The 17583-nt window shown below is 45.6% G+C and overlaps 1 protein-coding gene across 3 annotated transcripts in view; it reads right to left on the bottom strand.

Moving 5' to 3' along the window:
• The window catches only part of LOC111852086 (probable ribonuclease ZC3H12C), a 29384-nt gene that overhangs the window by 10693 nt on the left and 1108 nt on the right, over positions 1 to 17583 (bottom strand). For 2 of the 3 annotated variants that reach the window (XM_072700370.1, XM_072700371.1), the window contains exon 3: positions 750 to 1534. In XM_072700370.1, the coding sequence (XP_072556471.1) occupies positions 750 to 1450 (701 nt within the window). In that variant the 5' untranslated portion in view covers positions 1451 to 1534. Of the gene's footprint in view, positions 1 to 749; positions 1535 to 9429; positions 9960 to 17583 lie in introns of those variants that run through there. The other variant, XM_072700372.1, reaches the window with a different exon arrangement.

Below are 17583 nucleotides of genomic sequence, written 5' to 3'. Positions count from 1 at the left end.
TTACAAATAATAAGCAATAATTTGAAATAAAGGCTTCTTTGGTTGTCAAGTTTCACTGAGGAAACTGGTGCTTAATACGGTTTTAGCCGAACGTTATGCTACACCTATCACATAAATCACAGCTTGTAAAATTGTTTAGTATGTTATTTGGCTGAACAACATTATATCAAGGAAATTATTCCTTAAAAACTATATTCAAAATGTAACTCATTATGAAAAAAACCTAAGCTGAATTACCATAAATGGAAAGATTGCTGTACATGTGATCAAACTGTCTGATTCTCCAACATCAAGCAGCCACTGACCCTCCTTTGGTTTCCGCTCTGCTGGAAACTTGCAGCTTTTTAATACAAATTTTTTCTATTTTGCTCTGAAGGCTAAACTGTAATGTTTCAGTATTATTCCTTGTTGGTCCAGTGCAGGGATGTTGGAAAGGCCAGTATACAATAATCAAACAAAACAAAAACAGAATAATGAACAGACCAAAATGAACTGAAGAAAAAAAAAACAAAACAAACCAACATGAGCCAAATTCACTGGTGTATAAAATTATTTCAGTTTCCTGGAAAATTAAAAGGCAAATGACATTTTCCTGCAGCACATCTACGCAGCTCAGCAAGGGAACTTAACTCTAAGCAGGAGAGCAAACACTGACATGGGGGTGGGGCATGGGGGTGGGGCATGGGGGTGGGGCATGGGGGTGGGGCATGGGGGCGCATGGGGGCGGGGCACAGCACGAAGGCGCTCACCTCATGGCCACATTGCTGCCATCCAGCACTACTGGCCGCAGGTTGTCCGTGTCATCTGGGCTCTCTGGGTAGATGGGGGAGTCGGACCGGAGTGAGTTGGAGGCAGAGCGGAAGACACCAGAAGGGGAGGAAGTGGAAGAGGAAGAGGAGGACGTGGCAGACAGCGAGGCAGAGGGCAACGCTGCTGTACCACACCCTGGCTCAGCCTCTGGTTTGCTGCCCAGTTTGACCAGTTCCCCCAGAATATCATTAATCAGTGCCCCAGGCCCAAGTTTGCTTAGCACCAGTTGAACCAGTTCTTCGCTGTAGCCCAGCTTTAGCGCAAACTCCATCTTGGTCTGGTACTCCCTGGCCATTTCAGCCTGGTCGGGCTCCTCCAAAGGGACCACTGAAGACTGAGGAGTTTCTCTAGGTGGTGCTGCAGCTGGGTCTGGGTCAGGCGAAGGGCGGTCACCATGGCTGCAGTTGCTAGGCGCCCGATCCGCCTCATTGTCAGAATCGGCACTTTCCTCAGAGTCCCCCAGGGAGGTGGAGGAGCAGATGTCACTCACGTGGGCCACACCCATCTCCACAGCAGCTGAACCAGGGTCGCCGCTCGCTCCAGACTGGCGATCCATAGTTTCCACATGGAGGTAGTCCAAATCCAACCCCAGGTCCAGGATGCGGCCTACCCCATCCTCCAGGTGGTCCTTGAGGCCCATGAAGCCGTCGCTAACATCCAGATCGGGGCCCCCGGTGGTGCCTCCGCGCCCGCCGTGCCCACCCCCGCTCTGCGTCCTCGACTCCTGAGAGACCACAAGAATCGGAAGCAGGTTCAGAATCAGCTTGACTTTTTAAATTACATTTACAAAAAAATTCACTTGGGTGTTTCTTGGCATTGAGACTTTTCATACATTCCTTACATGTCACACTTCAACTTATATAATTAAGACATCAAGTGTAGACAGATATTTTGTGCAGACAGATCAAGTACACTTAGATGACAAGCTTAAGGTAAAATGCGTTTGTAACAACCAGTCATGGATGAATACATGGTAACGACAGACTCTGGCTAGGAGGGCTAGTTCGGCAGCATAACACAGACCGCAGCTATATTGGTGTTGAGTGGTTTCACTTCTGATTGGCTAATAATGTTTTTAAAAAGTGACAGTGACAAGACTTGGTAAGATCAGCTATTTATTTTCATGCTCTGGAGTAGGGCTGAACGATTTGGGGAAAATATCTAATCGCGATTTTTCTAACAGACATTGCGATTACGATTTGATTTGCAATATAATTTTTTATGTCAAGCTTCAGTTCAATATTCAGTGTCAATATTCTAATGCAAGGATGAGAATTTAAAGATGTGGTGTGTTAAGTTAAATAAAGTAATAATGAAAATAATTGCAGCAAAAAGAAAAACAATAGCGATCTTACAGGTAATGATGATTACCCCCCTAATAGAATTACTTCAAGTTTACAAGCCGCGTCGTCCACTCAGGTCACAGAATGCAGGTTTTCTTGTCGTTCCACATATAAATAAAGTGAGAGTTGGCAGTAAAGCATTCTGCCATATTGTAGAATGGTTTACCAGCCTATGTTCGGGATGCTGATTTGGTCTCGGTCTTTAAATCTTGACTGAAGACCCATTACTTCAGTTTAGCTTATCCGCAACTTAACACACCATAATTATGGCTGCTGGTGCTGCTGTACATGTCATTTTTATCTACTATGTTTGTCCGTTTATGTGTCAACGCATGTTCTGACCATCCATGCTCTCTGCCTGCCCACATTTCCGGGTGGTGCCCGGGGTGGGCACCATCTGAGCTGGAGTCCTGGTTCAGTCCCATGAAGGGGTGACATTGCAAATGGGCCATATGAACTGTATCATCGTGGGTGCAGCCTTCAGTGCCACCTGACACAGCCCAACGTGGAGAAAAGACCTTAGCTACCCCTCAGAGGCCAACATGGATAACGGACTCATTGATGGACTTTGCCTTCATTCTTAATCCCAGCATATACCTCCCTTTTAGCAAGCATTTCCACTCGTTTCTCTTCTCAGTAATGTTATTATGCCCGGGGGGGGTTGGGCAGCCTGTTGAACTTGGACCCCCAGTTTTGTTTTCTACCTACTTGGGAGTTTTTGGTTCCTCTCCTCCGTTGTCTTTGTCTATTCAATTTCATTCCTTCATTTTTTTCCCCGTTCTGTATCTCCCTCTACTTCTGTTTCATGTATCACAACACAACCCTGTAAAGCGCTTTGGGACAACTCTGTTGTGAAAGGCGCTATATAAATATAAATTGAATTGAATTGAATTAACACTAGAACCGCCTTTTCCCACGCCAATGAACAAGCAAGAACTACTTCGGTGTATGCAGCCCTTTTGTTTGCGCTAATGTGTTATTAGTGTTAATAACAGCAGTGAATCTAACACTCTCAACCAAAAAGCCATAATGTTCATAACAGAGTGGCTGTTCTGTCCTGAAACCGTAAAATGTTGAATAAATATTAGTCGTTTATTGGTGATTTCATGTTGGTCGAAGTTTCCGCTTTTTAACAACTGTATATGGTTATTTTCTATACAAATGAATTCAGGTGAAACAAAAAAATGTATGTGTTCAGGGTTGCAAACTCAGATTCTCACACAAGAAATCTTACGGCAAATCTATATTCCATTCTGAACTTAAAATTAGCTGCATCAAAAACATTACGGCAGTTTGCAAACCCTACAGACTATTTACAAGGTAATAAAACTTACATGCATGTAAATGTGTGTGCAGAACAGAGAACAGAAAATCTCACTCCATGCAGCTGACCAAAGTTGCCAACCCTGCATTTTATTTGAAAAAGTAAAATGCAGTTTTCGACTGAAGTGGCTAATCATTCCTTTGCTTTGTTACTCGGACAAATACAAAACGAATGAATAAACATTATATGCATCTCTTTTTTTATCTTTTCTAAATAATAAGGCCACATGCCCATACCCAACTGTAATAGCGATTAAAGCGATCTATTCTTTTAGTATTTATGTTAAAGCGAGGTTTTTATTTTATTACCGTTGTGGGATTAAGATTAATTTCACAAGATTTATCTTTCGAAACACTTAAATTAAAAAGCACATAAACATATGACATAAACACGACTGTATTATGGGTTTTATGACTTTCTTGGGGGCCACCGACTCCGCTGCTGTGAGGATTACTGACTGTCTCATTTTTGTTTTGATGGGTTAGCAGTATGCTAATGCTATTGCTGAAAAGTGTGATACGCTGAAGTATGTCGCTGCTGGTGTTTAAAAGGAGGTCGCCGGTTCTACTGATGATAGGACCTTTCTGATACAATCTTGGACCATGAAATAGGAAGGAAATTCACTTATAGCTCAGCAGCGGAATCGGTATTTTTTTCCGCACCGTGAATGCAACATTTTCCTTGGGTTTTACATGTTTGCAGTTTGTGGGCCTATACACCTTCATGGGCCACTTCTGATTGGCGAGTTTGACGAGAAGCACTTCGCTTGTTATTGGTGAGAATGACTGTCACACAAGGAGCACGGCATGAATTTGTAAAACTATTCTCACAACAGTTTTAAACCCTGGGTCCGGTGTGCTGTATAATGTATACCCTAAACCGCAGCCTTTGGGATTCGCTAATCACTTTGTTTCAAAATGCGATTTCGATTTGAAATCGATAAATCGTCCAGCCCTACTCTGGAGTTGGTCAGAAAGCTGACAGTTGATGACCCCCTTGCAGATCGGATGACACACTGCAGCGAACTGCTGGAATGACCACCCCGGTTTGCGGTGCTGACCAGAGGATGGTATAAAATGTCCTGAATGGCAGCTCTGCACTATGATGGGAGTGCATCGTCTGCTGTGCTTTCTTTGTTATGGTCATGAGCACAGAGAAAAAGCACACACACAACAAGCTCTGTTATAAAAGGAATGACTACCCAACATGTTGGCACATACTAGAAAGAACACCATTTAATGTTCACCCAAGCCTGAACTCTCAGCCCATTCTGCCTCAGCTATTTCAGCCCAGCTCTCCCTCTATTTAAAAATCTCCCTCAATCTTATAGTTTTTTTCTTTAAGCGCCACTGCTGGAGACATTTGGAAAAGGTCAAACTGGGCATGTTCCTCTTTAATAATGACACATTTATTGCAGAGATTTTTATTCTGTCATCACCAGTCTTTGTTAGCTGAATATGTCTGAATATATTCCTATCACAAGACTAAAATGTCACAATTAACAGAGTAGAAATTGCCTGAAACTGGCATGGTCACACATGGCTGTGATCTGTAGCACTAGACATATTTGGCTGAAAATCAGGTACAATAAATCTGCTGTGAGCCACAGCCCAGGGATAGCTGTGCTGACTCACTTCCACCTCAAAGGAACTGGCCAAAAACACAGCTGCTTTCCTCCAGTTCAGGGGTAAAACACTTAATGGTAATTACTGATAGCCATTGCCTTAAAGCAAAACATAGCATGCTACTTCAGGATGTATATAAACAATAGAAAGGACCTCTGTGCAATGGTCATTTGAGAATATAAACAACAGAGCCAATCACCCCCCCCCCCACCCACCCACTGCAGTGAACTGGCAGATGTTCCAGTTCACTGCCTAATTGCTTTATTTCATGCTTTTTAACAGTAGCAGCACACTGGAAAACACAAGCATCAGTCCTTATTAATGTCATGCAGCAAGAGATGTTCCTTGCTGATGTGCCTGTTATCTGGAGGCACCCTCCTTCCTTAGGGCCACAGGGATTCCCCTTTTCTGGGCTCCACACGACCTGCAACTGGCTGCATGTTGTATATGTCCTGAACATTTTACTGCCTGATGCAACTAGGAATACCCACAATTCCAATGACGAAAAGATCGAAACTATTCACAGTACAACATGTAAAAAATCATTTTAAAGGTATGTCATGTTTCAAGTGAAATGGAAAAGGAAAAACTAAAAAAGAATGCCACCCACATATCCAGCAGAAGGTCTTGGGGGACCGGACACTGTTCCAAACAGCTGGGGGCACTAAGCAGCTGAAAAGCGTCTGTTCTGAGTCTGATACAATCGCCCTTTTACAGCACTGCTACGATACTGCTGAGTGTATCAAGTATTTTTCTGCATCACTAACCAGACAACGTACCCCGAAAGAATGTCTTAATGGTGCTACAGCTACTCAGAAAGACATGACAAAATGCCAAAAGCCAAATATAATATCGTTGCATGAAACCACTCCAACTATCAATTGTGGTTTCAAGACAAAAAACCGCAACAGATAGTTGTGTCATTGTGCATGGACTTCTATAAATATGTATAATGTTTATACACACACTGTATTTACTGCCACACTTATCCATAAACATTTATACTACTTCTGATATCTTATGCAAATTCAGTCAAATTCAGCTAAATACCACCACTGGCAGAAAACCATTTGTAAGCCCTAAACAAGTAAAACAACTATCCCAGGAATCTATCACAGTAACATGACTACAAACACATACTAGCCCTGGATCTCATTCCCACCAGAACTGGTAGCAGCATGGCTGAAGGAGGCAGGTCTGCTGCAAAGGTAGAGCTGATAGCACCCACTGGACACCCAGGTGAGCCGTGCATTAGCAGACGGTCCCTCATGCTGCCAAACAGGCCGTTCTAGCAACCGGAATCAGAGTTCCTATGCATCTTCATTTTGAGGTATTTCCCTGTAAATGCCATGACAGAGCTTAAATGATCCACCCCCACCCCATACACAAAAAGGAATGTACAAAGGAGACAGGGGCGTGTGTCTGGCTAGCCTCCCACCCCTGACCAATCTGGGCATCTCCATGAGGGCATTGTTCATGGGCCTGCTGTCTGGGCAGACGGCAGCCCGGGGCAGTCCTGCTGGCTGAGTCACACTCGGGCTAAACATTCCAGTGAGCTGCCATTGGGGGGAGGGGGGGGGGCAAAGAGGGGCCAAAAGGGAGAGCAGAAAAGCCATCACTGACTTCCCAGGAGGCAGCTTCCAAGAGCCTTCTGGAAAACATAAACAGACATCTCTCATGGATGAAATTAGTGGCAGAATAGCAATCTCATCATAAACTATAAAGAGTGAGTAGAGTGGATGGGATTGAGAACTTCAAACTGTTTACATAAAGCAGCAGGTATATCAGGTCAGGCCATCACACCATCTTCAGGAAACAGCACAATCTGAACTCACTTTCATCATAACAGCTGCTTCCTGCTTGCAACGAAAGCAGCACAGTGATGTTTGTGCCGACTCGCTGGGCCTGGTCGAGCACCAAGAGCGAGAGATACGATGCTCTTGGTGCTCGACAGGCCCGGCGAGTCAGCACAAACATCGCTGTGCTCGTATCTCTCGCTCACCGGGCCTGTCGAGCACCAAGAGCGAGAGATACGAGCACAGCGATGTTTGTGCCGACTCGCCGGGCCTGTCGAGCACCAAGAGCGAGAGATACGAGCACAGCGATGTTTGTGCCGACTCGCCGGGCCTGTCGAGCACCAAGAGCGAGAGATACGAGCACAGCGATGTTTGTGCCGACTCGCCGGGCCTGTCGAGCACCAAGAGCGAGAGATACGAGCACAGCGATGTTTGTGCCGACTCGCCGGGCCTGTCGAGCACCAAGAGCGAGAGATACGAGCACAGCGATGTTTGTGCCGACTCGCCGGGCCTGTCGAGCACCAAGAGCGAGAGATACGAGCACAGCGATGTTTGTGCTGACTCGCCGGGCCTGTCGAGCACCAAGAGCGAGAGATACGAGCACAGCGATGTTTGTGCCGACTCGCTGGGCCTGTCGAGCACCAAGAGCGAGAGATACGAGCACAGGGATGTTTGTGCCGACTCGCTGGGCCTGTCGAGCACCAAGAACGAGAGATACGAGCACAGCGATGTTTGTGCCGACTCGCTGGGCCTGTCGAGCACCAGGAGCGAGAGATACGAGCACAGCGATGTTTGTGCCGACTCGCTGGGCCTGTCGAGCACCAAGAGCGAGAGATACGAGCACAGCGATGTTTGTGCCGACTCGCTGGGCCTGTCGAGCACCAAGAGCGAGAGATACGAGCACAGCGATGTTTGTGCCGAGTCGGTGGGCCTGTAGAGCAAGAGGTAGGAGCCAATTAACGCTTTTAAACACTGAGCGATCAAAGCCATTAGCACCAATCCTTCAGGTTCTTCCTTCCATTACCAGCCAATCCTCAATTAACAGTCTATAAATAAAGGTGCCCAGTAACCGAGAGAGAGCCGAACAGCCCAGGGATGCTGAGCAGACCAACACGGCTGCTGCCCCTTACCACTGCTTACCACTGTGTTAAATGATGTTTCTCTGCATGTAAGTAATGGGTAGGTGAGCCTGTAGGGCCCCATCAGTGCTTGCTACGCACAGAGACAGCTGGAAGGGACAGAGCCCCCAGGGACAGCGGGGGTAGGGCCATCGTCTGTGCTTTCATGGTGTCAACAAAAGTAGCTGAGGTCGCCCGCTGGCGGGCTGGCAACAGATGTCCGCTCCCCCCTCCCCAGGACCAGCAACCAGTGTCCTGTCGGTCTTGTGGGCACTCTCAATGCCCCCTCGTACCCCGCCCCCAACAACAGTGCACACGATACAAAGAGGCAACCTCACTTGAACCCCTGAGTCAGAAGCTCAGCCCCCCCCCCAGCAAACACCCACACCTCTCTGCATAATTAGCTGCTTTTCATCTTCATCACTTTCATTGTTGGCCTGTAACTTGAAGATCCACCACCAGCCATTTTTCCTAGAAGATGTTTCATAACCACATCACATACACCTCCCTGCACATTCCTCGCTGTTGGAAGTTGAATCTCACAAACACTCCTGTTCACTCAGAAATTTTAGACCAGCTTTGGCCACAGAAAAGTACAGAAAATTCCATCCATCCATCCATCCATCCATTTTCTGTAACCGCTTATCCTATTCAGGGTCGTGGGGAGTCCGGAGCCCATCCCAGAGGCTATGGGCGCAATGCAGGGAACAACCCAGGATGGGTTACCAACCCATCACAGGGCACACACTCACACACCATTAGTACAGAAAACTCACAGAACAGAATTGTTGTGTCAGGTGTCCAGAAACTCAGAGGTCTCCCCTTTAGAAAACATTTCAGATCCGATTCCCCTCCTTTCCACCAAAAGGCCCAGCCAGTTTAAAGGCAGAAGTTATGCCCACACTGCTGAATGTGCCTGAGTGGGTGGACTGACACAGCTGCGATCAGCACTGAACTCCTCAGAATCACACGCTACAGGTCACTGTTCTTTTCAGGACAGATGGAGAGGTGAGCAGCATGGAAAAGTACAACTTCGCTTTCATGCTAAAAATCAGTTTCAGGCAAAACCATAAGGGCCCGAAAGACAACATTTGAAATTAAAGGGTTTTATTGTGTCACAGCTCAGATCACAGTCTGCTGGTGGTGAGCACCTGCAATCTGCGAAGAACACAACTTCCTCTCAAATGCACAAAGAAATAAAAATGAAGATATGCTACACAGAAAATACCACTTTTACCCAATAAAATAAGGCTGAAGTACCAAGGCTACTTCTCATCTTTGATGTTTTCCATGTTATTTTAAGATATTTTAAGCTGTTGCTGATCAGACTCTATGGTGGTCAGTGCAAAAGTGTGGACATATAATATTAAATAAAGACAAACAGAGATAAAACCTTCAAGTATGTACACTCACCAATGGCCCCTGGTAAGAAAACTGTGTGACTTAAAATCCTTTCATTCCTACAGAGAGAAAAAACTAGCAACTTCCTGTGAGACTTAGCTGGTAGGAAAATGGCCACAGCAAAGAAGTGGAAGAAAAAGAGGAAAACAGCCTGAGAGCATAAGATGGATCCCCAGGGTTTTCTTCTTCTTTCCTGTACTTCCCTCTAGTCCAGGTGGCAGTGCTTGCTGCTTGGAGGGGACCTCAGCCTCGTGCTGCACCTCTCGCTCCACAGGCCCATCTGAAGAGCCGTTCGCTCCCAGCCAGGCAGCACAATGAGTGGCTCAACAGATGGACCCCAGCTGGCCACGCCTCCCCCACCTTGTGCAGCCAATGGGAGCTCGGGCAGCACACAATGAGACAGGCGGGCAGATGTAGGCAAGCGTAGCACACTAGTGCACACGTGTGCGCACACACACATGCTCTCACACACACACACTTGAAAAGAAAGCATAAATATCCATACGCTAATTCATACACAGAAATATACCCTTTGCTTGCCATGTATTAAAACACACAGACACATGCAGAGGCAGAGATACATCACGACTTAGAGGTTACTAAGATAAGCAAGTGGTCCCAACTCTATCCACCACCACCCCACCGCCCCCCCCAGTCCATGACCCAACAGGGGGGTGAGTGTCAACAATGGAGACACACAAAAGGCCCCAGCGGGCAGCTGCTGTGTGGGTCTTGTGGCCCTCGGAGGGCTGGCTGATCCAGAGAAACACCTGGCCGCTCGCTCCCCAGGCCCCACGGCCCTTTGTCCTGGGCGTGAGGCGCCAACAATGGGCTGAATTATGTCCAAAGGCCCGCGTTCTTGAAAAGGGTGTTGGGGGAGCGGGGGCGGGGGGGGCAACGGGCCACCAGAAAGCGGCCTGGATAATGAATGGAGAGCTCATGGCCACTCAGAAGCACGATGTCTATATTGTTCAGACACACTTCTGCAAAGGAACAAAATGGTCACCTCCTCAAAGAGGAACAGCAACCCCAACCGCAATGTACACCTACAAGCCAGAGGCAAGAACGTAAAACTCTCTTCCACACTTTAAATGTCACCAGAGACATTACTCTGTGACATTTTGTCTGGTCTAACACACGACACTTCAACAGTGCATTTTATACAAATCAATCAAAGCAGAACACAATCCCTTTCGAAGTTCTTGAAAAGGTCTTAAGAAATATTATCACTGTACAAGAGGGACATTTTTCACATGACTCTCTGCAATGCACACAACAGAATTTGTCCTGGTACCAGTCAGACATGTACAGGCGATAAGAAACCACAAAGTAAGAACAAGGTTACTTTTTATTCTGTAACAAAACCTGTTATTTTAAGATATTTAGGTCTAACAAAAAAGCATGTAGTGTTCTCATATTTTGTGTTAGTATCCTTTACGAAAGCCTTCAAGCAATTCTCAGAATCAGTATTTCTCAGTTGCCTCCTGTGCATTTCTGAAGGAGGATTTTGGGTTTTAGACACAGCAACTGATGCACAACTGTGACTGGATTTTAAGAATCTGGTCTAGAGTTAAATTCCTAAAATGCCCCATTTGGCCAGTAAGAGTGCATCTGCTTTTGGGTCAGAATTATGGTCGGCCAGTGGTCATTATTAAGACGGATAAAAGCAAAACTGCATTTGCACCAGGTGAAAATGAAGAGAGAGACAAACCCCATCCTTCCTTTTCTTGAATCACAGCATTACTAAACATTTTCAGCAAGGAAGAAACATCCCTGTCCAAGCCTGCCCAGAGCTGTCTTAACCAGGAGATCAGGAGACGCTGGGGAACAATGTTGCACAATACAGAAGCTGAGAGTGCAAACTGTGAGATTATTCCTCCCAAGATCCTGGAACATGCTGGGTCATTTGGTCCAAACCAAGCAGAAGATGGAGCAACAGCAGGGATCAACTAACCAAGCTTTAATTATAAATTTTGGCTTCCAAAGATCATCAAAACAAAATAATCAAGATAAAACAATTGTACCGCATGTTGTATTGCAAAGACGCACCTATTCTGTCTGGTGTTATAAACCCAAAGCACTCCATTCAGCCCCATTTTATTTGTTTCTCAGTTGAATTATATTTAGTTTGAGGAAAATTCACTAGACAAGTTTTTTTATTTTTTTATTCAGTAAATGCACAATATATCCAAAGTCAAAGAGAAATTGTAAAATAACTGATCTCAATACTGACCAAAATTAATTGTGATTATGATTTTTGCTGTAATTAAGCAGCCCTAGCTGACACATGTGCACCATCCTTAGGAGACCATTGACATCAGCAGACCAAAAGCAGTGTGTGTGTGTGTGTGCGTGTGCGTCCGTGCGTGTGCGTGTATGTGTGTGTGCGTCCGTGAGTGCGTGCGTGTGCGTTTATATGTGCGTGCGTCCGTGCGTGTGTGTTTATGTGTGTGTGTGTGTGTGTGTGCGTGCGTCCGTGCGTGTGTGTTTATGTGTGTGTGTGTGTGTGTGTTAGAGAGAGATCGCCTTGGGCACAGGAAGACTCTCGCAAGCATGAAATCCTCTCCCGATACCTGTCAGAACCATCACTCTCCCATCCTCTAGTCGGCAGCGTGTGGCTCAGTGGGCTAAGCCTATGTGCCTGCAATCACAAAGTTGCTGGTTCATCCCAGTCTCAGCAAGTCTGTGGGTCCTTGAGCAAGGCCCTTAACCCCTGGGTGCTGCTACAGGTGGCTGCCCTTCACAGACAGCTTGCTCTTTGTGGAGTAAGCTGAGGGAGGTGTAAAGACAATTTCCCTGCGGGGATCAATAAAGTACTGTATGTATTATTATTATTATTATTATTATTATTATTATTAGTGGCAGGTGAGCACTGTACTCTAGTATTGCTTTACAGAAGGATCATCAATAAGTCACGTTCTTACACCCAGCCTCCTTGATTCCACCGCAGCTTGGTCTTCCTAAGCCTGACTTCATGGGACAGATCCAACAGCTCACGCTCCCTATCACCTCCTGTCCACATGACACTTCCACGGCTCCCCATAAGGAACATCAACAAAGAGGCAGACCCAAGAAATGTATCTCTCTTGTACTCAATGATGGGGAGAAGTTGCTCGTATCTCCTCTGAGGCCTAAAGGGCGCTTTTCCACTGCACCAGGTACCATACCTTTGGTACCTCAAGGTGTTGGTTTTCCACTGCCGTAAAAACTGGTACCAACACTGAATGATATCACAGTGAGACGGGTTTTTTGCACTGAATTTCAAAAATGGCTGTAGTGTATTATAGGGCTGGGAAATATGTGATATTAATACTAACATTGCATGTTATTCACATGCAGTTCACACATCGCAAGGACCATGATAGTCAGCTGGGTTGAGACCTTCATTTTGTCTGGATGTTATAGTGTGGCGGGGTTTAAGTTTCGCTAAAACATATTTTATTCTGTGATAGTAAATAAAACTTGATGATTGTTCATTTTCAAGATTACGTAGAATGTTTAAAAATCAGTGTAATGTTTACCACCACTGCCTTTGCATAAGCGCTGCATGCCAGATAATAATCATTTTCATCCTCACTCTTAGTTGGGTTTGTGAGAAGTATATTTATTTTGGACTCCTTTCTTGCTTTATAAATACCCCAATATTTATTACAAAGAAAATTACACTGCAATATTAGTCATTTTTCCAGTATCGTGCAACCCTAGTATATTATAGCAAATTTCTTGTCATGCCATCTAGATCTTCTTCTCGTTCTGCCAACTAGATCGCAATTAAAGATTCAGTTAAATGTCTCTTCATTTGGCCATACATACATTATTATTACTTTAATATTATTATTATTTTACTTCATTTATTCCTGATTTCTGAGTTTGCAGCTTTTCAAGATGGTGATTGTATTGTGTTTCCAAAGCAGGCTATTTGCATAACCAATTGAAAATGAACATGTTTCCAAGTCCCATCCCAGAATACTGAAGTACCCCAGCTGCACTGGCACTTTAGGCACTGGAACTTTTGGTATGGATACTCGACTAGAAGTCAATGGAAAAGGGAAAATACCAAAAGTCCGGTACCTGGTGCAGAGGAAAAGTGCCCTAAGGCATTTTGTACACATGTAGACACGCTGACATTTCTGTTTAGCCTTTTCATTGCACTATGCTTCATATACTACTTAATTTATTGAAGCACAAGTTTAGCACTGTGCAAGGCAGAGTATGTTTTATACAGCCACTGCAGGACACACTGTGTGTGAGTGTCTGCCCTATTGTGACCTCAGGTCAAACGGCCATAGCCCCGCCAGTCACTAACAGGAAGAACCAAAGATGCATTGTGAGCAGGTCAGTGAGTGTGGCCTCAGTGCACCAACCTCAGCAGTCCACAGACAAAGAGCAAAAGGGGGGGGGGGGGGGATCAGGCCCCTGAGTGAGTACACCACAGCAGGGGCTGCTAGGCTAGAGGCTGCTGGTCCACCATTGGTCACCGAGCTGTGGTCCAGCCGACTGTGACGTTTCACTTCCCCAGCCAAGTAGGGGGCAGTCGAAACCAATCGCGTGTGAAGCACCCCCCCCCCCAACAAAGAACGGTGCGATTCTCTCTGGCCACACGAACAGCTCAGCGGGATGGATTTGGAGAACAGCAGGAAGACTCTGCTCCAGGGCTGAGGTGAACACTCTGACAGCGAGGACAAAAAAAGGAGCAGGTCTGTAATGGAACCAGGCCAGCTGTTGGTCCAAATGCCGACACCCCCCCCCCCTCCGCCCCCAAAATGCATACATAAATACATACAGGCACACAGGCACTTCCTGATGAAGTGCCAGCCCCATTCTGAGGGCCTGCTTCGATCAGGAGGCCATGGTCACACTTACTATTGTCAGTGGAGCAGACCGGGTGGTCAGGGCCAGTGGGATTGGTGCAGAGTGACACGCAGGAGGAGGCGGAATACAGACTGCTATACACTCGCAGATACACAGGATGACATGCACTCTAGGACACGTAAATCACTCCAAGAAGTTACACTGCAGAGTGACATATGCTATTTAAATTGGCCACAAGTGGAAAAAAAACATGCATAAATCAGGTAACATTTTTAAATCTACTTTTTCTTTTCTTGACAGACGTGTACTTGAATGCCAAACATAGTACATTAAATGCATGGAACACGGAAAGCCTGCTTGCACTCAGGCTACTTAACACTGCAGGAGTGCTGTGCTAACATGACCATGCAAAAACAGTCAAGAGGCAGTGCATTCATTTAGGGTTTGGAGTAGAGTCTGATTATGTGTACTCGTATTTTTAGTTTGTGCCAGAACTGGGGAAAGATAGAAGAGTATTCCTTACTGCAGGAAGGCTAAATTAGCAAAGCAATAGCAAAACCATTAACGACCAGCATGGAGTTTTCACACTATCTGAATGATACAGGACACTCGTTAGGCATGCCCATGACTGCGATAGAATACAGCAACACCAATTATGGAACGACAAGCATTGGAAAACTGATCCAAAACCAGTAAATCATTCCTGTAGTTTCTAGTTCAGAATTACTCAACGTTTTCTTCAGGGACCCCCAGACACCCCACACTTCTGCTCCCACCCAAACAGCCCACATTTTTCCTCCCTCCCAGGTCCTGGTAAACATGAACTATCTGGGATTGAGAAACACTGTCCCAGATGATTCCTCCCTCTCGGGGGGGCTGACACCCCCCCATCAAACTGAAGCGGACAGGTCACAGGCCATGGCTGCCAGAAGTGGAGTTCTGCACATGGAGAGCTGCTGCTTTGTCTGCACTGCCACGGGAACACAAAAGTTGACGCTCTTACAAAGAGCTGGCAGCACGCGATGAGAACAGCAGGGATGCAGCCTCGGCCCCCACTCACACCCCACTGTGACATACGTTCTGCTAAGCCGGTAAACAATAACCTTCCCTTTTACAAAGAAACACAAAGGGGAAATCAAATAAGCAGGTCAACAATCAAAACTTTGCAGCAAAACCCCATGGCATTGATAACTTAATATACTTATGACATTTCTGTCTAAAAGCATTTCCCTAAAAACAAGCCCTTAGTCACCAGAGCAGTCAGCTTATACAAAGTAACATTTCTTTTGATCCTGAGTCAAATACTCTTAACTAAGGGGAAAAATTTGCATCACTACTATCCGCTGCCTTACTTAGCGGGATTGATAGTGAAGAAATTAAGCCAAAAAAACAGAACAGAAAAGTCACTCTCAGAACTCAAAGCAGATCTAAGGTGATGGTGGTGCAGGAGGTAGTGTAATCGTTCAGCAACTGGAGGACTGCGGGTTCGAGCCCTAGTTCCTCCTGACCCCGGCAAAGTGTGCTTGAGCAAGACACTGAACCCCGAATTGCTCCCGGTGTGCAGGTTGGCACCTTGCATGGCAGCCTTCACCACCAGTGTATGAATGTGTGGTATAGATGGGTGAATGTGAGGCATGTATTGTAAAGCGCTTTGAGTGCTCATAGAAGTAGAAAAGCGCTATATAAATGCAGTCCATTTACCATCTTTACTTCATACAAATCCAGGACATCACAGGAGGGTGGCTACTATATATCTCTAAGTAGGGATGTGTAGATCAATGCTAAAATATTGATTCTTTCAATCAGAATGTTTTCATTTTGAGAATCAATTCTAACATTGTGGTGGTGGTTGAAGTGGCTCCCTACTGCTTCTATAAAGAGCTATATAAATGCAACTTTCATTCATTGAAATGCCTACCGTACCTGAACTGCTACAGTGTTGAGGGGCAACTCATTCATCTCCAGCCCACTGCTCGGCAAGTTTTATTATCAATGTTTGGGCCAAATTTAATATCAATGGTACCAACTTTGGATTCAAGAGAAATCAGATCAAAAAGAAAATCAGTCCCTGCCTACCCAGCAGTAAAAGTGTTTCCACTGCATGATTATTTGCATCCAAAAATCCAGAAAGTTCCTAACAGGGAACTAAGATTTTGAATCCTAAACTCTAAGGCAACTGCTGTCTCTAATGGCAGCTACAATCTGGCTGAGATCTGCTGCGTGCCAGCAGCTTGTACAGGGCCATCTCGCGCTCCTCAAATGTTCAAGCTCCGGCTTTCCGGGCAAACCTCGCAGCCACACGCACTACCATGACCGCGCCAGTGTGGAGTCACAATCACATCCCACACAAAACTAGGGTTAGCGAATATATAACCCCCCTGAAGTCGGGGTTAAATGAGTAATAAAACCTAAAAAAATCGGCACCTATATGTTTAACTCCCTTGTCACTAGTACGTACCTTGGTTAACTACCTCGCCTGAAAACATGTATTTCATGCACTTACTAATCAGTAGTCATTAATAATTAAAAACAATTTTACTACAAACGAGCTGTACTTACCTTGATGTAAAATGTGCATAAGTTTTAATGCTACAGGTATTGGCAGTGAAGAGAAACATAACTAGGACCTACATTTCTTCATTAATATAAAACAAGGATGACTAAAGAAAATACATTTCCCGTATTTTTTTAGTTTTCAAGCCAGCATTAAAATACATTATCACTCCCTCATCCCTACACCACTGAACAAAATCATATTTAACTGGGTAACAGTTAACGTCAATAGCCTGTGTCGCCCAGTGGTAAGTTTCCTAATGCCTCCTTAACGCTACGTCGTTCATAAGTTCTATCTTTTTAACACAGACCTTACGAACGATGTGGCATTAAGGCAGCTTCGGGAAACTCACCCCAGTTCGGTTGCGTTTACAGTTTAATCTTCCTCGGACTGTAGTGATGCGATACAGCGTCAGACCCAAACACACCCTGACTCCAAGTGAGAAACCTAAATCACCGTTAGGCATTAGCGTCTCACCGCATCGGCCTCTAAGCATAACTGGCATTACACTTATAATTAACTATTACTAATTATCAATAGGGGAAGGACAATGCAGGGCCTTCAAACGGCTCCGGGACCTTTCACAAAGGCGGTTATCCAATCTGGTAATTGCCATCTGCTCCCGACGCCCCGCGCCCTCCCCCGGAACAGCGCCGCACGCGCGCCGCCTCATTATCCGCCACAAAGCCGCCTTGTTATTTAAATTCCGCCATCAATGCTTCTTTGAACAGGTGCAGCGATTCAGCGAGGAGCCAGCATAACCTTCGCGACCCCCTTCCCCCGCCATAATTACTGTTACA

The sequence above is a fragment of the Paramormyrops kingsleyae genome, chromosome 16 (assembly GCF_048594095.1).
Source record: "Paramormyrops kingsleyae isolate MSU_618 chromosome 16, PKINGS_0.4, whole genome shotgun sequence".
NCBI lineage: Eukaryota > Metazoa > Chordata > Actinopteri > Osteoglossiformes > Mormyridae > Paramormyrops > Paramormyrops kingsleyae.
This window is presented reverse-complemented; position numbering and strand designations above follow the sequence as displayed.